Source organism: Eutrigla gurnardus, assembly GCF_963514095.1.
Source record: "Eutrigla gurnardus genome assembly, chromosome: 10".
Lineage (NCBI taxonomy): Eukaryota > Metazoa > Chordata > Actinopteri > Perciformes > Triglidae > Eutrigla > Eutrigla gurnardus.
This window is the reverse complement of record NC_139924.1, coordinates 10,580,973-10,607,223: the sequence shown is the minus strand read 5'-3', so window position 1 is coordinate 10,607,223 and position 26,251 is coordinate 10,580,973. Positions and strand designations below refer to the sequence as shown.

The 26,251-nt window shown below is 40.5% G+C and overlaps 3 protein-coding genes across 6 annotated transcripts in view; 2 read left to right on the top strand and 1 right to left on the bottom strand.

Annotated features, from left to right (window-relative positions):
* ostn (osteocrin) overlaps positions 1-3,904 on the top strand; it is a 6,445-nt gene extending 2,541 nt beyond the window's left edge. The window contains exons 3-4 of the mRNA XM_084019348.1: positions 2,067-2,293; positions 3,703-3,904. Of these exons, the coding sequence (XP_083875474.1) occupies positions 2,067-2,293; positions 3,703-3,790 (315 nt within the window). The 3' untranslated portion in view covers positions 3,791-3,904. The remainder of the gene's footprint in view (positions 1-2,066; positions 2,294-3,702) is intronic.
* A 2,803-nt stretch (positions 3,905-6,707) lies between these two features.
* On the bottom strand, positions 6,708-21,872 carry iws1 (interacts with SUPT6H, CTD assembly factor 1). Of its 4 annotated transcripts, none has more exons than XM_084018951.1 (15): positions 21,688-21,871; positions 20,874-20,956; positions 19,743-20,418; positions 19,516-19,575; positions 18,244-18,457; positions 17,494-17,551; positions 17,308-17,414; positions 16,323-16,473; positions 16,149-16,231; positions 15,054-15,183; positions 14,850-14,967; positions 14,629-14,740; positions 11,417-11,473; positions 11,201-11,312; positions 6,708-8,671 (listed from the first exon to the last, which is right to left on the bottom strand). In XM_084018951.1, exons 1-15 carry the CDS (start codon positions 21,728-21,730, stop codon positions 8,543-8,545), a joined length of 2,133 nt encoding a protein of 710 aa, XP_083875077.1. In that variant the 5' UTR covers positions 21,731-21,871; the 3' UTR covers positions 6,708-8,542. The 4 variants fall into 4 exon arrangements, with proteins under 4 accessions (XP_083875077.1, XP_083875078.1, XP_083875079.1 ...); XM_084018952.1 differs by having other exon boundaries at positions 18,244-18,454; positions 21,688-21,870; XM_084018953.1 differs by lacking the exon at positions 6,708-8,671 and adding an exon at positions 10,462-10,610 and having other exon boundaries at positions 21,688-21,872.
* Positions 21,873-23,239: 1,367 nt separating this feature from the next.
* wdr74 (WD repeat domain 74) lies at positions 23,240-26,125 on the top strand. Its single transcript, XM_084019103.1, has 2 exons — positions 23,240-24,002; positions 24,527-26,125. The coding sequence occupies exons 1-2, from the start codon at positions 23,394-23,396 to the stop codon at positions 25,061-25,063; spliced, it is 1,146 nt and encodes a 381-aa protein (XP_083875229.1). The 5' UTR covers positions 23,240-23,393; the 3' UTR covers positions 25,064-26,125.
* The last annotated feature ends 126 nt before the right edge of the window (positions 26,126-26,251 follow it).

The window sequence follows — 26,251 nt, the reverse complement described above, 5'->3', positions numbered from 1 at the left end:
GCGTAATAATATGTATTATTCTGCATGAAAAGTTATTTTACTTTAAGTATATTTTGATGCTGATATTATTGTGCCCTTACTGTAACTGCAGGACTAGGACTTTTATTTGTGTCACTCAAAATAAGGGTTCAGAATGGGTTGAGGAATCCTATTTTTTATAAAGGGGTTATTTGTAAGACTGTGGTTCTATTGGGAACCTTTTTCATCCAAAGAACCCTTTTTGTAAGAAAGAGTCAAGGATTCAAGGATCGTCGAATGTATGACTGTTCCCCCATGCCCACATCGCTGCATCACATCTGCCTCTGCCTTTTGGGGTTCCAGATGAAAGCCTTGGAATATAAAACAATTATTGGTAGAAACCCCTCAGTGGGTTCTTGTTAGCACCCTTAGAATGTGGAAAGGTTCTGGATACGACCTCCAGAGATGGTTCTGTGTGGAACCACTACACCGTGGATGGGTTCTCTAGCACCTTGCAGAAGGGGTTCTTGATAGAAACTTGATAGAGGGGTTCTGGGTGGAACCTTTGACTGATGGTTGTAGGTGTAACCCTTTATGTTGGGTAGAACCCTCTGAAAGGGTTTCAAGTGGAACCTTTACAAAAGTTCAAATGGGAACTGAAAAGGGGGAGAATCCGAAGAACCGTATATGGTTCTAGCTAGAACCTTTATTTCTAAGAGTGTATTTTTACGCTGTGGTATTGTTAGCCTACTTTAACTGAAGTAAATGTACTTCTTCCACCGTTGGGTACATGAGAAGTTAGACCAAGCTGTTTGCAGTAGTCTTGTACTGACTCAGCAGATTAACTCCTGGATCAGATCAGATTGTGTCCTATCAAATCATCCCGAGGGCCAAAACCAACGGCCCCGTCCCTCCGAGGGCCCCTTTGCTGATATCACATGATGAGAATAAAGATCCGAGGTCTGCCTGGCTGCAGGGAGACAAACCCGAAGGTGTTTTCTGTTTAGTCTGGATGATATCCGATCGTGTGACTCATCAGAGGCAGCGGGAGAACAGGAAGTCAGAAACTGCTCACTGTCAGGGTCATGATGTAAGAGATGATTCACAACATGGAGTCCTGCCGTATGAAAACATCAGAAGAGGTGGAGGAGACCTGCTCAGATCAATATTTTCTATACGGAGACTCCCTAATGGAAAATGAAAAATGGAGGAACAGTGGAGTTAATTTTTCACAGTGGTGGATTGTGTAACAAATATAAGAAATAGATTATTTGAATGAAATAAGAAATACTAAGAAGTACAAGCATATCAAAATCAAAACAAATTACATTCTACCACTGGTTTTAGAAATTATTAATATAATCTGTAGTATAAAACACATACACACACAGACACACACACATATACACTATATAATATGTGTGTGTGTGTGTGTGTGTGTGTGTGTGTGTGTGTGTGTGTGTGTGTGTGTGTGTGTGTGTGTGTGTGTGTGTGTGTGTGTGTGTGTGTTAGTGTTTCGGTTTAGACTTATCCCATGCTAGTCTTGCTTGTGTTTCCATCAACAATGAAACACTGCAATGTGATATTTGTCTTTTAACTTCCTCTACACAGGAATTGGAAATGTGTTTTATTGTGTAGACTTATGGGTATTCTGCTTGTGATCATCTTTAAAGTCCCAGTTGGCAAAATTTTTTTGATCATATTCACTGAAGCCGACACTATGCTCCGATAGAACAACATGAATCATCCGGTTTAAGAAAAAAAAGGCGCGGCTCTACGTGCACGTAGAGCCCATTTTGATTAACAACGTTTCACTTCCCTCCATGTTACCAATATAATAAAAAAAATCATTATTATTTACTACAACCGTGTGTGTGTACAAAACGTTTCCCAGTTTGTCTGTTCATATTGAAAGTCTATACTTGAAGCAGTATTATAAAATCAATAGGTCTATTCAGCAGCTGCATGATCTTCCTTGGTAGTGAAGTTATCTATTCATATCTGAGATATTGAAGGATTTCTCATTCATATTTGCTGGTTAAAATGATTAATTTACAGACTAGACATTTGTGTACAGATCCTTATTCCACCCTGTCCTTGTATTCAAGCGCATAGTCCGGCCCGCCTCAAGCGCTCTGGTTGCTCTTCGGTCTCATCCTGGAGGGGTGAAGGCAGGGGAGGATCTGACGGCGAAGCTCCTCCTATTGGACAACCTGGTGAGGATGGAGAATGATGTCATGGAGCCAAAGAGGAAAAGGAGTTTCTCTGGTACCAACCCCCTGGACCGCCTGTCCGTTAGTTCCATGGAGACCAAACAAGGAACAACAAAGCAGAGGTAGGATGACAGGCTCTCTCCATTATATTGAGCAGTGCAGAAAGTTAACAACCCACAACTTGAAGAAGGGTTTGAGTCTTCAGTATAAACATATTCCACATGTTTGTTGTGTTGTTTCTTTGAAAAATCTTCTGGTCAAGCTTTGGTTCCTAACACCTGTTGAGGCACTGAAGTCACCAGACTTCTGTGCCCAAATGTAGGTCCACCATCCCCCAAAGGAAAACAATAAGAACTGAAACCAAACCAGTGACAGTGGATACATAACAACCTTAAGCTCACAAGGTGGAAACCTGATGAAAGTTTCCTCTGAAGCGTAGGAAAAGATCTGATAATCAAAACCCAAAAAGCCACAAATTCGCCAATTGTCAATTTAATGTTTGTTTTGCAATTTGATTGCAGGGTTAATCCTGCAATCCTAGTATGCAGTATGAATTCCCATTAAAAGAAAGTAGAAGATATGTCATAATATAATAGGTGATACAAATGTAATATAAAACGTTATTAAAAAGTGACAGTCATTGTATAGCATGTTGAAAAAAGGTCTTAGTATAGCATGTTGAAAAAAGTAATGGTGTAGCATGTTGAAAAAAGTCATGGTGTAGCATGTTGAAAAAAGGTCTGAGTATAGCATGTTGAAAAAAGTCATGGTGTAGCATATTGAAAAAATGTCTTAGTATAGCATGTTGAAAAAAGTCATGGTGTAGCATATTGAAAAAAGGTCTTAGTAAAGCATGTTGAAAAAAGGTCCAAGTAAAGCATATTAAAAAGGTCTTAGTAAAGCATGTTGAAAAAATGTCTTAGTATGCATGTTGAAAAAAGTCATGGTGTAGCATATTGAAAAAAGGTCTTAGTAAAGCATGTTGAAAAAAGGTCCAAGTAAAGCATATTAAAAAGGTCTTAGTAAAGCATGTTGAAAAAATGTCTTAGTATGCATGTTGAAAAAAGTCATGGTGTAGCATATTGCTTGTATAGCGCGTCGAAAAAGTCGTACATTTTTGTTAAAAATGTTTGAACTGTCAGATGCACAATTCAGTCTGTAAATGCTCCACTCAAGAAGAAACTGAAGACAATCTTATTGGGTTTCTCCATTAAAACTGGATGAAAAACTATTAGAATTAATAGTTTAAAAAATAACCCATATAGCAGAACCAAAGTCTGCAGGGTGGCTCTTTATATGGCAGCTTGATGTGTGGAATGTGCTTTTAACTCCGTCGAAGGAGATGGTTAATGATTTGGCACTTCACTGGTACCAATAAAATACAATTTACAATGTTGTGGCCATGTTTCAGTATTTAAACACATTTATTGTTTTAGTAAATATTCTTGGATAAAGTTCTGTTGAATAAAATTAATCACTTTGAATCCAGCAATGTAGTTCACCTTTTTTAATGTCCTTGTTATGTTTGCAGTAAGGTAGTGGAGTTGCCACGGCGACGAGTTAATCCGCCTCCCATCGACAGGATCGGAATGAGTCGTCTGCCAAACAGTCGAGGGTAGACCACGCCTACTCCCTATGACACTGCCCCCTGTCTATAGAGCCCTCTTCTGGACAGGTACGGATTTGCAGTCAAGTCATGTCCACTACTTGTGGTTCTCATCAATGAAATGGTTCTTTCAAGCCTTTCTCTCTCTGCAGAGGAATTGCCACAGATGCATGAAAACACAGCCAATCACCAACCGCCACGCCCACCACCTGTCAATCATCCACTTGCACTTCACCGTGACACCGCCGCCCCTCCCCACAGCGATGAATGTTTAATGATGGTGCATTCAGGTGCTACTTAGTAAATTCATCAGTCGTGTCTGAGAATGTCAGGACCATTTCATCTTTATGTCTTAATACAAACAACTCATCACATTTGAAAGAGAAACATACTAAATCCACCTTTAAATTCTATAAACTCAAAAGAAAGCTGTACAATGTTTTTTTTTTCAACATAGTACATTTAGATTTAATTCTTCAGTGATGGATTTATGTCCTGAATAAATAGTTGTTTAACACTTGTTGGTTTTCGCAGCACGTTTTGAATTACAATTTGGTTAATTACTCAAGTATGTTGACAAGTATACTGTATTTAAAGGAGTCATCACCTGGAAATCGCAATTTCTCTTGTTAAAACATGCATATCTGTGTTTGACCTCAGTTGAAACTTGCCTGAAAGGCTGGAGTTTGAAAGTGGCGCCGTTTTTTCGCTTCTGCTCTTTTTCCGAACAGGAATAGCACACAAGGGTGTGCATTCCTAAAGCACGAGATTTTGATTCTGCGCCTTCGGTGACGTCACCGTGGCGGCTACTTGCATAAGCCCACCCCTCTTTCACCACCCAACCCCCCCTCCCGTCCGCTACCTGAAATCGCCGAAGCGCCGCCATTATGTTTTGGAGTCTGCATGCAGGCAAGCCCCCCCGGCTCTGTCCTTCCTGCGGCGAATCAACGCGCGCCTCATTACATATTATACAATGCACATCCGGACCAGTCAAAACCTCGCGCGTAATCTCGCGTGATAAAATCGCGGTACGAAAAAGGGTCAGAACAAGCTCAATGTTTGATTACATTTTTTTTTTTTTTTTCTAATAAGTTTTACGAATTGATCCAAAGCGATCCAAGGGGGGCTGGATACGTATAAAACCAGGTGATGACTCCTTTAAGTAACTTGAGTATATATATTATTCTGAAATTGACTAATCTGCATGAGTACTAATTTTGGACATGTTGATGCCTATAATCTTGTACTTTTACTTAAGTACAATTTTTAATGCATAACTGTAATTTTGCCTTCGCCCAATGATAGCTGGGATCGGCTCCAGCCCCCCCCGCGACCCTAAATACAGGATAAGCGGTAGAAAATGGATGGATGGATGGATGGAACTGTAATTTTGTAATTACTACTTTTACTTAAGTTAATATTCTGGCTACTTAGTTTGTGTCTATTTTCCACTTTTTTCAATTTAATTTTATTGACAAAATTAATCAATTTCAACATATTCTAAATCAAATTTCACAAATATTGAATTCAGCGTTCATTCTTTCTCATGCTGGCATGAAGTTGTTTTTTTTAGGGTATCACCTGAATGCATCATCACTCCCCTCCTGTGACTTTGACTGGAGGCGTCTGACGCCTCAACGCTGAACATCTGACATGACTTGACTTGAGTTTTTGCCTCGTAGTATTTCCAGCGGTGCAGCAGGTCTGTTTACAGCAGGACGACATGCTGAGAGACGTCTCCACGGCAACAGGCCACAAGAACTGGACCAACCTGTATTTATATATGAGAATTTTGATATTCCAAGAGACATCACATTTTAATGTTGAAGCCAATGTTGAAGCACTTTATAGTGTCACATTTGGAATGAATGAACCATTTAACGGGCTTAAAACATGTTGATTTCACCAGAATACTCATGAATAACAAATTCCTGTTAGCAGCGTTTACAATCAGCTGGTTTGGGTTATACAGTACAACATTACTGTGTGACATGAAGCATTAATTGTGACTACAGATCCAGTCCAACACACTGGTGCAGTAGAGACGGTTTCCTCGTTAGCGAGAGGTTAAAAATTAGTCTGACGTGACTTTGATCCAGCCGATGTTCAGTCCTCTTCCACTGATCCTGTTTTTAATGCTTCTCACTGCCTTATCTTTAATTGTGCCTATTAAAGAGTAAATGATGACGCTGCTAAATGTGTCCATTTTGTTCAGAAGGTCTTAATTGGTTTAAAAATATTTGTTTCTGGCTGCTTTTCTCCTGACTGATGAGCTCAAAGTCATCAGTCAGACCACAAAAATCTGCATTGATCGGTTTAATTATTGTTAGTCTAATACAACTATAATAATTCTGTTAAGAATTGTTATATTAGCCGAACACTAACAATAATTACAGTAATATTTGAACTAGAAGGCAAATGATACATTTTTAAAACTGATAAACATTAACATGTATATTTATGAAATTTATATTTTTACCTTAAAAAACATCTGGTATGGGTCCTTTAACATTGGTTATTAAATAATTGTGACATTTTAGGCCAGCTGGTTGTCACTGTGATAATCTACAATCGGAATCATCAAAATTGACTACCAAGTACACTATTAGATAACACATCTTAAAATAGATCACATCATGTTTCAGCTCAAACAGAATGCATAAATAAAAAAAGGTCCGATGTGTGCAGGACTCACTCAAAAAATTAAACTAGTAGGAGGAGAAATTAAAGGTGGAACAATTGACTTATGGATTCATCCACTCATTGTTTCAGCAGCAAACTTTATGAATATAAATCTGATAAAATTATGGTTTATACACCAAAAACACCATTAATTAACAATAATTTAACTATTGTATTGTGACTGAAACTATTGTAAGTCATAATGTAAGTACCTGCAGTTATAAACAGACATGTTCAGAATGCAGAGAGGAGTTTCTTTTGAGACTTTAATATGAAAAAGTATCACCTGATCCAGTACACAGTGCAGACACTCGGGCTGATTCACACAATCAACACACAGACACCGAGATCAAACTGAACCACTGTTACCAGTTTACATACTGCTGTACAGCCGCTACGGGAGCAGGGGGACAAAATGGACTGAGGAGGAAGAGGTGGAGGAATCTGGCCAGCGTATTAGCAAAAACACAAACATCTTCACATCCAGAAAGAAAAGGGGAGCAAGGGAAGATTTTGTTCTTCATCAATCATCAATCCAATATTAGAAAGTTTTGATAAACGTTAAATGTGATGTAACTTTGGTCAAAAAACTTTATGCAAAAAAAATAAAATAAAATAAAAATTATGCAAATATGATTCTTAGATCAGCTAGGTTACATTTGTCTCCAAACCAACGGGGTCAAAATAATTTACTATCAGCATTGGCACTCTTTATCGGTTATTGTACATTTAATTTTTTAGACTGCTCTCGCTGCAAAGACGGGAAGAGCAGCTGTTGTGAGTTTCAATTCATCTCAGCTACATGCAATTCCTAGAGACACGTTTTTTATTTCTTTAAAACCAACCCTTATCAAGTAATTTCTGTCTCTGATTTAGTCGTTTTTAGAGTTTTATTCTCTTAAAATAAATGTACACATCTGCCATTGCAATGGGAGCATTTCAAGTACATTTAAATATTAACATTAAGATACTAATACCTAGAAAACAAAATATTTTGAAAGAGTTTTTTTTTAATTACTTGATAGAGATGGTTAAGAGATTAAGCTAATGTAGCTGCAAACGTAGTTCTCTTGCAAATAAAGTGCTGACATGAGTTAATATTAAGGAGCCAGTTGGTTTGGGGCTTATGCTGATGGCAATTATTGCTACCATTATGGACATCTAACGTTAGCATTACCTCTACCTAAAGTAACTGATTGCCAAAAAAAGGCCAGTCAGTTTGAAACTAAAGCTAATGTGATTGATGGCTAACATCATTTTAGGACTCTAGTTGGTTTAGAGAAAAGGCTAGCAGATCACTAACATTAGCGTAATCTTCAAGACTCTAATGCTGAAGGTAATGTTAAAAAGTTCATAATGTTAACCGACTGTTATCATTAATTAATTTTAAGCGAGAGCTAACATGGTGCTAGTTGACACCACTTGGTTTGGAGCTAAATCTAATGTAGCTGACTGCCAACATTAGCTATATTAGTTGGCTTGGAAGTGAAGCTAATGTTAGCTTATATTACGGCCTTTGCTTGAGTTATACTTCCAAATCAACTCACTGCTAACATAAGCTACCATCACGGATAGATACACGATCGGTAATTAGCTGGTTTGGATGAAACATTGGAATACCGTATCCAGTTGCTAGGAGCCAATGCTAATGTAGCTAGCTGCTAACATGAGGTAATTTGAGGAGATCCAATTAACAAAATGGATATTAACGTCAGCAGCAAGCTATATTTTATTGTTTGGATCAAGATTTTTAAATTGTTTGCCAAAGACCAGCTGAGTTTACAGCAGATATTCACATTCTGATTTTAAAGGACCAGTGTGTCGGATTTATTGGCAGAATTTAAATATTGTAAGAATCTGTGTCTTTTCCAGTTCACCATGTTTCTACAGTAGCGCAGAATAGACAAACCAAACACTGGTTCAAGATGGCCTTCAACATCCGACACGCTGCTCCGTTTAAAGTCAAAAGTGATTTGACCCTGGCCCTTTATAAAGGCAGAGCTGGACCTGAGTGGGGTAGGGGACTGTTCAGAAAACAACACATTAAAAAGAAAAAAGTGAATAAATCCTATGAAGTTTAAAATCAGAGAGGCATCCGGTTGCCTTCAACACTGATTTTAACAGCGTGACCTGGCTTCGTCAGGCGGCGGATGTCAGCAAATCTACGCATCTGTTTGTCAACACGGGTCATACCCTTCTTCATCGGACCATGCTGAAACAAACAGAAACATCAAATGTTAGAAAGGCTGCATGTTCAGGGTTTAACCATCACTGCCTTTAAAAAATGAAAAGAAAGAAAGAGTGAGGAAACACTAATGGTGTGTTCATACCAAACCTTTCCACACGGTACACATACAAAGTCAATGCAGAGACACAAATCTCACCCAGTTTGAAATTGTAAACAAACTTTGAGAAATGTGTGCTGCGAAAGTATTGTGTCAGACGACGTTGAATCATAAATGGAGGAAAACTATTCCTCGGCTGTGGTCAACCGCAGCTTTACGATAGTACCTCATATTGTACAGAGAGGAGACGAAAATCTGTGTTTAAACAATAACGTTGCTGATGCCTAATTTTGATGTTCAATCCGAGCTCCATTCAAATAAACAAGCACTTTGACATGCGTTTGCTTGTCGTCTTGAATATTTCTTGATTTCAGTTTTCCACAGTATCTGGGACTTCCACATACAGGTACAAAGCAGCAATAGTGCTTACTTGGACCATGGTTGATGGCGGAAAGAAATGGTGGCATCTACATGAAGATAAGCCATTCCCCTCCAACACCAACAAAAATGGTCCCGCAGTCGAGCTTGAACGAGTAATGCTCTGCAAAAATTCACTTTGCATTTGGTGTGAACACAGCATAAATCTTCTGCCGTACCGGTGGACACAAATGTTACACTTCTGAAGATGTGAGTTTTTTTGTCTGAACACAAGCAGAGTGTATTTATAGCTGCTCACTCATCACTTCTCCGGGGTCATGCAGAGGAAATATTAAAACCCTCAGAGATGTTGGATCACCAAACTTCCCAAAAGCCACAGCCTGAACCCACAAACATGTTAGTTCATTGATGTGTATGTCCACTACTGACAAAGGAGGTTCATGATTCAAGGAATATTGGTTTGAGTAACAAATCTGAAGGTTAACCAGATGACAAATCGCTGCTCAGTGGTTCATTTTACTGCAAGACAGGATTTTAGTTAGAAGTTATCGCAGAGAATGATTTTAACTTTCGTCACTATGATCTCAATGTAAGTTTCAAGCCATTTATCGCCATGTGCTCAATAGTTACAGAGAAGCAGTCATTTGCAATGAAAAGCTTGGATCTCAGGCTCCTTTCAAAAATAAATATTAAAACAAAGATTACATAATTAAAAAAAAAAAACATTTTAAAATCTTGAGACAAAAAAATAGTGCAGAAGATATAGGAAAGAAATGTATACCAAATAAAATATACATGATACAGTAATTGCAAAATGATGAAGCCCTTTCTGGCAGGGAACTGAAGCTCTTTTCAAAGCTACTCGACTCCTTTGAATAAAACAGTAATTTACATAATATATATATGAAGCATACACTTAGTACCGATTGTTTTAAGTGTCTAATATGCATCCACAGCTGTACATTGCTTTGCTCCTGTGCTGGTTCTCCTGGTTTTCTGGCCAACAATACATGGTTTTTGGAGAAACAGAACCTCATACAGCCACACGACAAAACATTACAAGTATCGCTTTAAAGTGAATAGAAATGTACGTGTGGAAGGAAGGGGAGTGTTGGTTTAAGGTGGTCCCAGCTGAGACAGAGGTCACAGGTGAGTCAGAGGTCACAGGTGAGTCAGTACACTGTCAAAGATTGTTCCCCACAGAAAAGACGCTCCACTCAATCATTTATCTGTTAATAAACAGAGAGCAGAGCATCTTTTCCAGGGGAAAACTCTCTGCAGAACCCTCATGAGTTGAACCATCACCACACTTTGTCACACCATGCAAAAGGACTTACTGCCCCCACAGGTCAACAGCAGGAACTACAGGGGCATTCTGTTTCCCTCTATGCTGATCTTGACAGCTCCCTGCGGGCGGCCGATTTTCCTCTGCTCAGCAAAGCGCCGCTTGTGCTTCTCCAGCAGGCTGATGCCTTTCTTATAGCCACTCTACAGAGGACCAATCACAGCTCAGCTGTTACCTCCACTTCCTGTGTACAGATAGCCCTCCACACCAGAACCAGACTTCCAGGAGGTAACTGATCTCTTTCATGATTTCGTTCTTTTATTTTTTTTCATGATTTTCTCATTTCTCATTCAAGCTACTTTCATTTCAAGCTAGAACACATACAAATATTACCCTGTGGTACAGTAGTATTATTAGAGAATTATGTCTTGAAATAAATAAAGTGTATAAAGTATAGGATACAATTAAATTAACATTAATAGCCATGTTTAACCTCTGCCAACTTAACATCCAGATGGAATTAATAAGCCTACATGAATCAGACGTGAATTCATTCAAAATGTTGACATATATTGAAATATCACAATTTAGAATTTTTTAGTTTAGTCGTTTCAACCGGAGACCCATTTGCCCATTTCTTTTCACACACATTCCAACTGGATGCACCTCATTGGTGATAATAAACTCTGATGGCAAGACTCTTGCCTTTACACTCTACTGATGACTGAAATGTAGATGTTGCATTCATTTTGATGACTGGAAACTGAAAATGAAAAACTCCCCATGTACTAACCCTGTTGGACTCCATCTCTATGTTCCATTTGGGTCTCACGACGTAGTCTTTGTTGGAGGGCATCGGCACTCGAGCCCTGGCACAGAAGCCGGGGTCACCGGGTCGCAGAGCTCTGCAGGGAAGAGGTGGTATCCATTTCTAACACTGGCCCTCCATGTCATTACAGTGTAACTGGATACAAACAACCAGGGTCTGTAAATCTGAAGCTCAACTTACTTTTCCTCCCCAGTCAGCTGTTTCTCCAGATCTCTCCGAGGCGTCTGACCACCTGAACTAGAGACAGAAAGGGGAAGGAAGAGAGGGACACTTTGGTTTAAATCATGATGGATTACAGTCAATGAACACAGTCACCAGGGTGACGAGAAACAAGCACAGTTCACAGATCTGAGATCTGAATTGAGCAGTCCACAGGCTGCTGAACACTCAAACTGAACTGGTAAAAGGTCCCACTCCAAGCAGAAACACCACCAGTTGAGTATCCATGCTATTATCAGCATTCTCCACCTCACAGAAGTTAGTCAGCATTTCAGTGTAACACAATGAAAACACCTCAGCTATGACCTCTCTGTGTAACTATCTCTGGACTATCGTCCTCCACTTGACTTGGGTAAGTCAGTCTGCTGATGTCACATTATCAACTAATTTAAATTTTATTTACGTAGACAAATATCACAAATTGGCCTTCACAATCTGTACAGCATATGACACCCTCCGTCCTTTGATCATCGCTTCGGATGAGGAAAATCTCCCCCAAATGAAACCTTTAAGCAGGGAAAAATTATCTTTGGCTGAACTCATCTTCCTCCTTTTACACAGAACAATGACTGTGGATTTGGTCATCGCTCTTATTCCGTTTCACAGATGGACTCAAACACTGGAGAAGCAACCTGATGGCTCAAGTCTCAAAAGACGCTCATTGGCGTGACTTGACGGGGTTGAGAAAAGGTTGAGTTTACAGTGGTAGGAGTAAAAAGTCCCTAATTAAAAATATTACTCAAAGATAGTACAAAATGATTAGCATCAAATTATACTTACCAAAGGTACTCATGAAACAGAATGATATACAAATAATATTATAATATTGTATCATAAATATTGATGCATTGATGTGTTCATCACTTAAATGCTGCAGCTAGTAAAGGTGAACCTAATTTTATGACTTAATATACTGCTGGTAGTTTCATCTATAAATCATACATCATCATTTATTAGTTAATAGTTGCTGAATATTCGCAACCCTGAATACAGGATAAAGCGGTAGACAATGGATGGATGGATGGAGTTGCTGAATATTATTTATATTTTGCATTTATCTGAATCTGTATAAAAGTAACCAATAAAGTAACCAATAACTTCTAGTGGTATACATATATAAGCAGAAAGGAGCATAAAACGGAAAAACTCAAGTAAAAGCATCTTAGCTACTTTACACAAGGGATTTCTGAAGTGCAGGAGTGACAACATGGAGACAACCTCGCACTTATTTCGACTTTAGACCAGAAGTTCCAACTCAACAAAGAAGACAAACCCAACATAAATATCCCACAATGCAATGCAGTAGTGATGACAACACACAGTAAGTAGAAGTTTCAACTTTGCTAGACATATGTATGACATATGTCCCATGGTTACGGTCTCCAACTTGGATGGATGCTCTCAAGCAGACTTATTAAATTATTCACATAAAAGTATGTTGGACGAAAGTACGTAGTGGGTATGTATGTGATTATGGACGCAGCACCAGTCTAGAGGCAGGACTTGCATTGCAACCATGCAATTTAGTGACTGAACCTGATTGGTGGAGAGAAGACGTCGGGTTCCTCCGCCCTCTCCACCTTCTGAGGTTGACTGGGGGGGGGAGGAAGAGGAGGAGATGGGATAGGGAAAGTGAAATGGACAAGTGAAGAGGAATGAAAGAAAGTGGAGCTTAAACGAAAGAACAAATAGAAGGAGAGGAAAGGCTGGAAGGAAAAACAACATGATGAAAGAGAATGAAGAATGGCACAAGGCACTGATGATAGTAAAAAAATAGGGAAATGATGTGGGTGAAAATACCAGTCAGTCAAACCAGTCTGATACTAAGCCAAAGACCAGACCGAACAGGTTATACCGACCTTTCCCAGTAGGCGTCGTACTTGCCATAGCAGACCCTCCCAAGTGATACATTCGGTTTTTTTACACAGAAGATTGCAACGTGATCACAGAAAGGAGAGTCAAATATATGCTGCGATAACCGTTTATAAATAACTTTGCTTTGTGGCGTAAGGCCCTATAATGTAAGCCTGACAGGCTGTTGGTCATGTTTAATAAAAAGTACATTCATGTTATTGCTTTGGGGTCAATTGTTAATGCAAATATTAATATTTTTAATAATGCACCAGGTTAGAGGGTTTCTTGTACAATTTACCGCATTTTTTCTACGAGAATCTATTTCATATACAAGAAAACTGGTATTGTAACTGAAAGATCTCTCACCGAATCGATATTGAAGCAGAATCGAATCAATTGAGGAAATTAGTGGCGACTTGGACACTTGCCGATCCGTTTATAAATAATCACAATATTATTTGAATCGCTCATCATTATTGCTGCTTATTACTAATGAAAGACATGTTGGATTTAGTGCCATGACGCCTTCGGCAAAGGTCGCTGATGTTTTTAATTTTCCAGAAAGTGGACAAATGAGAGTTCAACTTGTTTGTGCATAAATTAATCCGGCTTAGCCCGTGCACCGAACCGAACCAGTGAAACCAGATATCGGCCCAAACCTAGATGAGACCTCAAACCTACCAAGACCTGAGCAATATCATCATGTCTTTATAGAGTGAAAGACTCAGCGGGTCAAGTTGGACATGTTCAGGCATTTTTTATGTCAATGTTGGTTACCCAGCACATACAATACCACTGAAAGGCGAGAAATGCCCTGCCACAAGGCTTCGTTGTGTCCATTCAGATGTCTGAAAGGCCTGTAGGCTGTAGAACATCCTCTTTAGAGTTAGATGTTATTTTGTTAGAGTTGTTTTGATTCCACATATAAGAAATGCCTCCAATACGGCCTAAAATGCTGGATCTGGGATCGGTGAGCATGCAAGTCCATGCACTGATCTGATATCACGTTATATCACTCAAATAGATGTTTCTGCCACTGTGGCTGGTGGACAGAAGGAGAGGACTAACCGTTGTGTATGTGTATCACATGATTATTGACACAAAAGAAATCCCACAATACTTTTAATCCTCTTGGAATACACAGTGGATAACACATGAAAAGTCTGAATCTTTGGCACACCAAATACCTGATCTTAAGAAACTGAACTAGATAATCATTTTTAACAGACACTGTTGGGATTTTAAGTAATTTGATATAAACTGTATTTTGAAACTGACTGAAAGTTGTGTCAGGAGAAGGTTGTGTAATGTTTTAGTACCTTAGTCGTTGTTTCTGAGGCATCTGCTGGTCCAGGTCTCTCTGCTGACGCTCCTCTCTCGTCATCCCCTTATAGTTGGACGTCAAGCCAAAGATCGGCCGCGACCACTCATCTGGACAGACATTACTACTTACTAGAGAATACTCTTGACAGAGACTGAAGAACATTACTGACAAGCTGCTGCTCTGTAGGGCCTGATTTCAAAAGAGAGAGGTCCTTACTGATGAGTTTGAGAGCAAGGTCTTTGTTGCTCCGAGACTCTTTGGGATGTTTGTACAGAAACATGACGGACCGTCCGATCCCACTGTGCTTCAGAGTCTCCTGACTCACACTGGGCAGCTGCAGGGAGGAAACGCACACTTAAACACTGAGGCCTTTAAAAATAGATGCTGTGACCTGCAGGCTACAGCAGCATCTGTACTCACTTCCTGTAGGATCTTGAGTAGCTCCTCTCTGATCCTGAGAGCAGGAAGGGATTTGTCTGGAAGAGGACTGATCCACTCTTTAATGGCTGACATCACACCGCTGTCGATAAACGTCTCCTTCAAGTCCTGTCTGATGGACAAACACCAAAGTTAAACTTAAAAGTCCAAAATTTAATTCATGTTTAAGTTGCTCATTCTTCTTTTTATCCTTTAATTTGTCACAGTAACAATGTTGCATTTTCTTGCTTGTCAACTATAAAAACACCAATAACAAACCATCATTATTGAAGTAAATGTAAAAGAATCTCTAAAAGTCTCTCTACAAATACATTCAGAAACACTATGTTTGAATCTCAGAAGCCAATTGCACATTTTTTAAGGCAATATTAAGGCTTATGGAGAGGTATTTGTTTTTGTGTTTCAACAACTGAACATAATAATGGCTTCCAATTTTTAACTGAAGTGTTCAGGAACATTCCCTGCGTGGGCTCATGTGCGGATGGGAGCAGGGAAAATCTGGGTAATCTGTAGTGCCAGTTTCCTCCTCAAGACCTAACATTTCAGCGAAGATTTTGTGTATAAAAGCAGTAATATTGAAGGGATAAGCATGTAAGGGGTTCACATCTGTCTGACAGGAGACATATTCACACAAACCAATCACAAGGCTCCGCTGACTTATTTGAATTGTATGTGTGGTTTAGCATTCATGTCAATACTCTTGTGGGTGGTTTGATAATTTAAAATAAAATAGAATCCTGAAAATAATAGACGTTTTCCAACATGTACTCATTCGACCTTGCCCCACCTTCTATTGAGTTCTTTGGAGGTTGGTATCCATTAGTGTTGCTTTAGCATCACCTAGTGGACCGACCCTTTGCCCCAACTATTCAGGCATTGCCATGTGAAAAGGCCCAGAACGGAAATGTTCCTAAATGTAGTGCATGTGTGAATAGTGAAACTCACGAGCCTGAAAGCTTACCCCAGTCTTGTACAGGGACTATGTGTGCAAGAGGCTTAAGATAATGATGATGACTTTACTTAAATGAGAGACAATAAATTCAAGTACAATCGTACAGGAATAACCACAGTTCTTACTTCTTCAGGTGCATGACGACGTGTGGCAACAGAGTGAGTTTTTTCAGCGCTGGTTTCTTCTGACTGTTCAGAGTTCGATCCTCCTGTTAAAGTAACATACAGTCAGTATTAAGGGATACAGGAAAGCACCAACACGAACATTCAGTGTGGGGGCTTTTATTTTGATAGGCGGACCTCTGCGGCCTCGTTCATCTTGGTGATCATGGCGCTGACCACGTCATCGGCATCGCTGATGAACGTCCCTCCATCACGGTGCCGTCTCTTTCTGCTGTTCATGGCTTTCCTCCGAGCGAGCATGATGTCAAAGTCAGACATGAAGCTGGTGCTGACCACAGACACACACACACAAAATTGACATTAGATATTCCAAACTTAAACAACTCAAACTGAGATCTTCATGCAAACATTTTGGCGCCTTGTATAATTAAGTTGTTGAGATGTTTTTGGTGGAAAACTGGTCAATCTAAAGTTAGTAATTTTTTTACATTTCTACTGAGGTTTTCAAATGAAGCTTCAAGCATCAGTTCTCATCTTTTAGGACTTTTTTCCAAAGTTAACATTTTGTTTTGTAAAAGAAAAAAGCAACAAAAATGTAATGGAGCAAAATATTTTGTTGAAAACATGTTGCATGTTTTGAGAAATTATTACATATGTCTGTTCGATAAATGCCGACTGTTGGACCTTACAACGCTCTTGTTATTGAAAAGGTTTCGATTGGAATCTAATTCTAAAAATAGAATAAAACGTACAATATTTTATCATAATAATAATAATAATTATTATATAGTATAATATTGGAGTCTGGTTCTTATCTGACACTGTGCAGAAATACAAGATTTGTTTAAAAAAAAAAAAGCAGTGCAGCATTAATTGATTTTGAATCCGCCAAGGAGACTATGTCTTAAGTTCACTTTGTTTATTTGTCAGCAGGATTACAGAAAAGCTACCGGTCCAGTTTTCATGGAACTTGGTGAAGCGTGGGCCGAGGAAGAACCCCTTACATTTTGGAGCAGATTTGCTTTATTTTTCACTTGGATCACTGGATCGTCAGTGGCAGAGGTCTGTGTGGTCAGAGCACCAGTCTACTTGGGGTGAGATTGTGAACCCAGAGAACTGAACACGTCTCCTGCCGTCTGTCTATTAAGAGATTATTCCTTACTCTTGGCCGCTGCGGTCCACTCCATCATCAGAGTCGGACTCCTCCTGCTGCTGCTGCTTCTCCTTGGACTCCTTCTTATCCCCCTCCAGGTCCTCCTGGTTGAAACCCTGGAGCAGGACGAAAGACGCAGTTTGTCACTTTTCTGCTGCACCATAAAAGACAGAAGGTGAAAGAAGTCGTACTCACCGTGAATTCCTCTTCCTCCTCGTCTCCAGACTCTCCAAAGATGTCTGCAATCATTTTCCTGGAAGAAACAGAGGTCAAAGATCACATATTATAGTGATAAGAAGGTCATCTCACATCAAAACAGTTGGTGAATTTATTTTCTGTACAAATCAATAAAAAACATTTTTCTTTTTACTATTAACACTTTTATATATTTAGAATTATTTTTATGAATTAAATCAATTATGAATATAGTTACAGATTTCCTTGTTACTCATTTCAGATAAGATTTCCGTCAGTCAATTAATCGAATAATCATTTTTAGCTGCAAACATTATTGTTGAATCCCCAAATAAGTTTCAAGAAACCTTGTGTTTGTTTTGTTTTGCTGAAATAAATTGAGAAATGTGAAGATTATGAAGCGAAACTAAACCAATGACAACAACAGCCAGTAAACTAGGGCTTGTATAGTTTTTTCATGGTCACTGATATGAACATGCGCAATAAACACATCGCAAAAGACTGCCTCAGACACGATGACACAAACAAACTTTTCACAAGTCATATCACAATATTGAACAATGTTATCGCAGATTTTCCTCATATTGTGCAGCCCTACAGAAAACCCAGTGTGATCCTGGTTCAAGTGAAAAGTTGAAGCACTGATTAACTTCTGAACTTGTTCCAGCTCCTTATTGAAGCTCTTTAGCTCCATCACATAATTATATTCTACATGTCTAAAGACACAGAAAGAAGCCGTCCAGTACTTACTCCTCCTCATTGCCGTCCCCAGAGTCGCTGTCACTTCCGAACAACGCCTTCTCATCCTTGTTTCCCGCCGTGGCCTTCGACCTCTCGTCATCCTCACTCCCGCTGTCAGAGCCCAACTCCCTCAGTTTGGCTGCCAGGGTCTTATCAGGACCCACCAACCCGCTGTCACTGTCTGAGTTCTCGTCATCTGACACCGCCCGACTCCTCTTCACTGCTGAGCAGAAAACACGGAAACACACACACACACACGAGATTGACTGGTGAAGCATGTCTGCCAAGTACAAAAAGGAAAGTCTGGCTCAGTCTGCGGTCCAGTCATACAACATCAGTCAAAATAACCAGCTCACCAAGGATTTACAACAGATAACCACCAACAACATACTGCAAACCAAATATTTAGTGCAATAAATAAAGTTTGATTACATACACAGACTTGCTCGGATCAGGCCATGTTGCTATTAAACTCTTTTAAAAACGATTGGAATTTATTTTTTTATTTATATATATATATTTTTTTATTATTTTTATTTTCCTTATTCTTATCATTATGTGGTTTTATTCTAGTCTGTAATTGCATCATATAGCCGCCCTGTGACCCTGAACAGGTTAAGCGGTTACAGATTGATGGATGGATATTCTCTTTGCACGATAACTGGTTTTTGAGAAGTACTGTATAAATAAAGGATGTTACTTGATCATTCAAACTACTTTTTAATTTTCGACATTCATTTTGCAGTTGCAGATCAATCATCCATGACTGCTGATTGGCCGATCAGTCTCAGACATAGCCTATTCTGTGCTGCCATCTCCTGCACATGCACCAAACCATGGTTCCTGCCTTTCTCGCTGGATTCAGCGACTTTTAAGTTGGATTTTTTTAGTTCGATAATATGGAGTTCTATTATATTTGAGAGATGGTCCTGTCTAGTTAGGAAGAAAATATTTGTACATTCCTGCACACAACTATACAGCTCTTTCATACTGAATTGTTTCCAATTATGTTTTTCGAGTGTTGAAGTACATTCACATGGGACATAAATATTCTTCCAAGATGCGGACATCACAGTGTGATTTCCCTGTGCACCCCGAAGCTCCTAAGCAACCAAATGTTTAGTGCCTAAGCTTCCCTGAGGGGCATAAATGGGTAAGTCTACGCCCCACTTAGTGATGTGGAGCGGATTTACATTTTCAGATCATCTGCGGCCTGCGGATTTCTTTCCCATAACTCACAGTGTCAGCGAAGATGCTAAACAGTCGTCACAGACAGCTTACCTGGTTTGTCTGCGTCCTCCTCATCCTCACTGTCTGACAGGATGGCCTTCTTTCTCTTCACTGCAGAGAACAAAAGTCACAAAAGAATGAATCCTGAGGGAACATTTGAAGTGCCATGGTAATAAGAATAATATAAGTCAAAGTCAGCTCAAGTATCAGGTTTATCGGACAGTTTATAGCTTTAAAGCATCAGTGTTTCTGAACATGAGCTGGCCTGAGATCAGTACCTGGCTTCTCGGCGTCCTCGTCACTGTCATCTTTCCGCTCCCTCTCTTCCTGCTGCTGTTCTCCATCACTTCCTGCTGCAGCCTTCCTCCTTTTCCCCCCCTCATCCTCCTCCTCCTCACTGTCAGACTGCATCACAGCCTTCCACTTCCCTCCTCCTTCCTTTCCCTCTGTGTCCTCCTGCTGTTTCTCCTCCTCCTCGTCAGAGTCTATCTGTGCTGCCTTGCGTCTGGAAGGCGTCTCTGTGTCTGAGTCACTGTCGACGTTGGCCCGGCGGGCAGGAGACGCCTTGGGTTTGGTGTCCTCGTTGTCTGAGTCGCTGTCTGCAGCAACTTTGGGCCTCGCCTCACCCTCCTCCATGTCCGAGCTGCTCCCCCTGCGTTTGACGGGAGACGACCCTCCCTCGTCCTCATTATCTGAAACTCCCTGTTTGACAGGCGACTCCTCCTCATTATCTGAGCCACTCATCCTGCGTTTGACTGGAGTGTCGTCATCACTGTCAGCAGGCCGAGGAGCCTCTGTATCCGAGTCACTTTTGACATTGTCATCATCATGGCCCTTGGGGGCCTCACCCTCTGAGTCACTGTCAGCTCCTCTGTGCTCCTCGTTGTCCGAGTTGGCCACTGCCCCACTGGTCTTCATGGTACGGGAGGAATTTTCATCATTGCTGCCCTCGTCCTGTTGAAACAAACAGCAGCAGGTCAGAGTCACTACAACACCTGGATGTGCTACCACTCCACCATGTTTAATACCACCCACACAGGATGTTCTACTGCATCACAGAGCATCAAGAATCCTCTGAGACTCCGAGTCTGAACGGAAATCAGACTGTAGCCTGACAGGTCACTTAGAAATAGGCCTGTAGCTCTGTGACATTCAGATTTATCTAGCAACTTTGGGGTTCCTCGAGGTTGTCTGAGGTGGTAATATTCTGGTATATTTTGTTGTTGCATTGACAACAAGCCTTTTGTTGCAAGGAGACTCAAAAATAATATCATATAAATTCACAGTTGGGTTCCTCTATTAAATTGTGATCACTTCCTCATCTGAAATCCATCCCAAAATAAGTACACTAAGAGAGGCTGTGATACGTGAAGATGATATGCAGTGCTGGTAAGCGGCCTCAGTTTAACCTCAGATTGATGTCCATCGCTCCTCTCCTCTTCGCCGTCTGACGCCGGGTGTTCGTCCTGAACAGGAGTGCCGCCTCCGTCATCTGCCGAACACATAACAGGTCAGGTCACTTCATATTTGTTTGGTCTACCTCTGTCATTCCGCCTATAAACACTGGCAGAGACATACTTTTTCAGCATGGACTTCGACAAGGTGGTCTCCTGCATGGCATGGTCAACAACAGCACTGCCGACCCTAAAAATCCCACATCAGTTAACGAGCCATCATGTAGGTCAACGTTAGATGATGTAGGATATGGGTCTGTATAGGTCTGAATCTACGGCTTTCCAACAGGTACGTTTCACGTACGCTATTCACTTTAAAAACAGAAAGAGTCCAGGCTCTTCTCCAGCCTGTACGCAAACCCCTGAGAGTGCGACATAACAGGACAAGAAATATTAGGATATATACGTATTTACGTCTGCTTTTCAATTCGACATGCATCACAAATATTATACATCTAAAAGGTCTATGATTTACCCAGCATGGTTTAAAGAATCGCTTCAATTCCGGACAATGCTAACAGAGCGGAGGCGACTCACTGACAGATTCAAGTCAGTCTGGAGCCCGTTTAGACACATTTATTAACATCATTAATGTAACATTTTTAGAGTGGAATGTGACGGAGAACCAGGGCAGTAACGCTGCGTGCCCCCTACTCATCCGGCCAACATAACAACCCACTTACGATGTGTAAAGGTAACGTTAGCAGTTAGCTCGTTAGCTAGCTTGTTAGGAAACAAAGCAGACAAACTGATGTTTTGTTTCGTTTACCAGAATGGCTCCCGCTCATGAAGTCCTCCTCTTCTCCGTCCATCGTTTCAGACAAAGAAAGGCTCGGGTTAAAATCCAAACACAGTTCTCTGTTTACTTTATGTATTAATATCAGAGCAGCAAAAAATAAACTCGATCAAAGTAACGATGCGTTGTGAAAGCTAACGGCTAACTACCTACTGTAGCCCCGAGATCCAAAATGGTGTAACTCCCGTCATTTACGCACGCGTACGTTTTTTTAAATAAACTTTATCATCAACACGGACAGATTTTAGGTACTTGTACTTTACTTAAGTATTTTCTTTTCATTTCACGTTATACTTCTACTTCGAAATGATATCTGACAGCTTTAGTTACTTTACAAATCATTTTTTTAAAACTTGAAAATCTAAAGGTACAGCTGAACCAATTACTTAATTGACAGACATAACAATGAACTGATCTATTTTGATGAACAAATAAATGTTTCATGTAAACATTTCATGTTGCCAGACTCCCAAATGTGAGGTTTGAATTATGATTTTATATAATGAAAATAATAATAGCTTAATTGCCCAGTGTATAGCATGTATGGGGATTTATTATTGGAAATGGAATACAATATTCAAAGCTATGTTCTAATTTGATTTTTGTATTATCACATGAACCTAAAGTGTGTGTGTATGTATGTATGTATGTATGTATGTATGTATGTATGTATGTATGTATGTATGTATGTATGTATGTATATATCCTTTATTTTGAAAGTATTTAGCGGAAGTATTCTGTTATGTCTGTCATCACACTTGTCGGGTTCAATGGAATAATTTATAGTCACGTGTCCACGGTGTCCTCTGGTCTCATCGCGGAAGGATGTTGAGCAATATGTGAAATTATTGTAATTCGAGTGACAAACAGGCTTTTAGACACTTAATATCTGTGTATTTTAAACTATATATGTGTCTTGTGTGATATATTCCTGCCATTGTTGTTATTGCTCTGTAAACTATCATCTGTACTGCATCTGTATATCTGTATTTGTTTGATTTATTAAAAAAAAAAAGCATAAAGGCGTGACTGGAGTTATATTTATGTAGGCTAGTTATTTACGTACGCTAATTCTAAACCTTACTAAGGTTATTACAATTTCAATTGATTTTTGTCAAGTTTAATAAAGTTAAAAAAAACACTCCGACTGGATAATAGAACAGAACAGGTAATAATGAGCAGATTAAGAATAGGACATAGTAAACTGAACAGCACATTTAATACAATAGGGAAGCATGCAAATGGTCTGTGTAACTGTGGGGAGAGGGAGACAGTAGAACATGTGGTGATAGCATGTCCTGGATATGAAAGGGAGGAGGAGATGAGGACTGGGTTGCGGAAGGTAGGAGTGAGGGAAATTAATTTTAACAGTATTATAGAATGTGGAAAATCGAGGGAAGGGAGGAGAATCATCTTGAGATACCTAGTATCAACTGGATTAATTAAAAGGATGTAGAAGAGGAGGAACGGGAGAAGTAAAGTCCAGCAGATGGCGGTAAATGCAACACTAAGGATGCCGACTGCCATTAAACACCAACGAAGAAGAAGTACACTCCGACTGCACTGTGACGTCTTTGACGCGCGACGCAGTCTAGAGAGGAACACACGCGTGTCTAGTTGACACGGGGGCGCTGGGATTCTGTTGTGTGTTCGTATTCGATCCATTTAAACCCGGCGCGATGGGGGACACGAGCCGGCTGTGCTCCGTGTGGCTGGGCTCGGAGACCGGTATCCTGAAAGGGGTCAGTCTGTCACGGAAACAGGCCTTCAACTTCTGCAACACGAGCCACCTGAGCCGGGACCAGGAGGTCCGCACGCTGTGCTGGGGAGATCCGGCGGAGAGCGAGCTGCTGGTGGGCTCCGTAGACGGAACCGTGAAGACCTTCAGCACCGAGAAGGGCACATTCACCGAGAGCCGGCGCTGCGGAGATCCCGCCGACGGCTGCTTCACCGGGCTGGCCGCGCTGGACGGCTCCGCGCTGGTCACCTGCGTGGAGTGCGGGACGGTGCGGGTGTGGAGGGAGGGCAGCAGCGAGCCCGCGACGGAGTTCAACGCTGGGAAACAAGTGTGCAGGATGCGACAGAGCCCAGTTCAACGGCACAAAGTCGCAACCGGCGGGAAGGAGAACGGGTTGAAGATCTGGGACCTGGAGAAACCCGAGACTCCAGTGTTCGCCGCAAAAAACCTGCGGGACGATTGGCTGGATCTACGGCGGCCGCAGTGGGTCAGAGACATGGCCTTCATCCCGGACTCGGACAAAGTGATCACGTGTACAGGATACCATCAGGTGAGTTTGTGCTGTGGTGATAAACGTCGTAATATGTAAACCGATCTACTGGTGTTATGGACAAAACTCCCAAAGTCCAAAAAGTCAATATTAAGAGGGACATGTTGTAAACAAAATGTCAACAAGGGTCAGTCCAGTAACCTGTTGCTCTCTAAAAACAAGCAGTTTAAAAGTTTATTAAACAAAATGTTTTCTTTCTACATAAAAATCAGGAACTAATGCACTCAGTACGACGTACCGTACTGTAAAAGTTTCCATTCTTCCAATTATGTTCAATATAGTTCAATATACATCCTTCATCAGTTGATATAAACAAAGTCAACACAAGGGTGGTCTCTCCATCTATAACGCAAGACAGGAACGTCTTTCTAAAACTGACTGACAGGTTTTTACAAATGGCTACATGCTTCTTCCTCAAGCTTTAAAGGTTTGTTTGCATCTTTGATGTAGGTAAATGAGGTATAAAAGGGCAGGCCTGAATGGTAGTGGTTCCTGCTGGTCTAACATTGTCTTCTCCCCGTCAGGTCCACGTGTTCGATCCCTCCACCCCCCAGCGCCGTCCCGTCCTGGAGCTTGAGTATGGCGAGCACCCACTCACCACTCTGTCTCTGCCCGCCGCTGGGAACACGGTGGTGGTGGGAAACACCCACGGCCACATCGCCATGCTGGACCTGAGGAAAGGCTTGGTCTGTGGCTGTCTGAAGGGGCTGGCAGGGGGTGTGCGGGCGCTGCAGTGTCACGCCTCCCAGCCTGTGGTGGCGTCCTGCGGCCTGGACCGCTTCCTCCGCATCCACAGCTTGGTGGACCGCAAACTGCAGCACAAAGTCTACCTTAAGTCCCGGCTCAACTGCCTCTTGCTGGGCAGCAAAGACCTGGAGGATGGAGGAGGGGCTGCAGGTGAGGGGGATCAGGAGGTGAAGGAGGAAGACCAGGAAGAGGACGACGAGGTGTGGGAGACCATGGAGCGTTTGGAGGATAAGCCAAAGAGAAAAGCACCAACAACAGAAGAGGAGGTGGAGGAGAAGAGCAAGAAGAAGAAGAAAAAGAAAGGACAAGACTGAGGGGCATTTGTGGCATGATCACACTGTGGGACATTTGAATGCCGTCAGTCAGACTCAAACATGTTTATTACAGTCAAATTTGTGCACAAGGCGTGAACATTTTCTTCACTTTTTGTCTTTTCTCATCTTAATACTTTGATCTGGATCTGTGGAAATATTATGACCACACAGTAAAAATACTGTTACAGTAAAATGTATCTTCAGTCGAATGTAGTTGAAGTATTAAACTGTAATATTATTATTATATAATTATGACTCGTCCTTCAATGTAAAAGCAGGATTTTACTTTTGTAGTTGGTTGAACTGGAGCTGATTATGAACTATTACTATCTCCTGAGTTTTTTGTCTATTAATCGACTGAATGTTTGGTTTGCAAAAAATTGTGAAAAAAGTGAGGAAAAAAAAGCCCAAACTCAGCAAAATAAGTGCAACGATACACAGAAATATAGCAGATTTTCAAAATAAGAGCCTTTAGCAGTGTGGACATTAAACTGCAGAAGTTCAAGGACAGAAATACGTCTTAGAGTAAATTAAATAAATATGTACAACAAAGAATACAAGTACAAACAAAACTATGGAAGATCAATTAAAGATGCAATTGCCAAGTCTAGGATATATTGTAGTGACTGACAATAAATAGCATACGTACACCAGAATAATAAATAATATGATGTAGCGATGATACCTCCTGTTGTCTGTATTAATGAAAACATCTAGTAAAACAGTACAATAGTAACATGATATCCAATGATATAGTGCAAAATAGTATATGGGATCTAAGATACCGTATAAGGTGCAATGCTGCAGTCATAATAATATAGTATAACATAATATACTACTACTACTAGTACGGCAATGTACTGTAGAATATCAGATGTTATATATATGTTATAGTATGTTATAATATACTAAATCAATAACAGTATTGATAGTAAATAATGAATGTAACAATAATGGGTGAGGGTGACAACACATGCAAACACCTGCAACGTCACTAAAACCCGACTATTAAAAACACTTTTACTCACACAGACGGGTAATGCGCCACCGTGAAACTGTTAATACATAGGGTTTGAAATAAAAAAAAACGATAGCTGTGTAAATGTATGAATACTGATCTATCCAAGCACCTAGGCTAGCATCATCTGTGGCCTGTCATCTTGACCTCCTCCAATTTGGTTATTAAAA

Coding starts and splice junctions, on each gene's coding strand:
- wdr74 (XM_084019103.1), top strand. CDS start 23,394: ATGGGGGACACGAGCCGGCTGTGCTCCGTGTGGCTGGGCTCGGAGACC. Junction 24,003..24,526: donor CGTGTACAGGATACCATCAG/GTGAGTTTGTGC, acceptor TCTCCCCGTCAG/GTCCACGTGTTCGATCCCTC.
- iws1 (XM_084018951.1), bottom strand. CDS start 21,730: ATGGACGGAGAAGAGGAGGACTTCATGAGCGGGAGCCATTCTG. Junction 20,419..20,873: donor GCGATGGACATCAATCTGAG/GTTAAACTGAGG, acceptor TTGTTTCAACAG/GACGAGGGCAGCAATGATGA. Junction 14,968..15,053: donor TACTCAAGATCCTACAGGAA/GTGAGTACAGAT, acceptor TCCTCCCTGCAG/CTGCCCAGTGTGAGTCAGGA.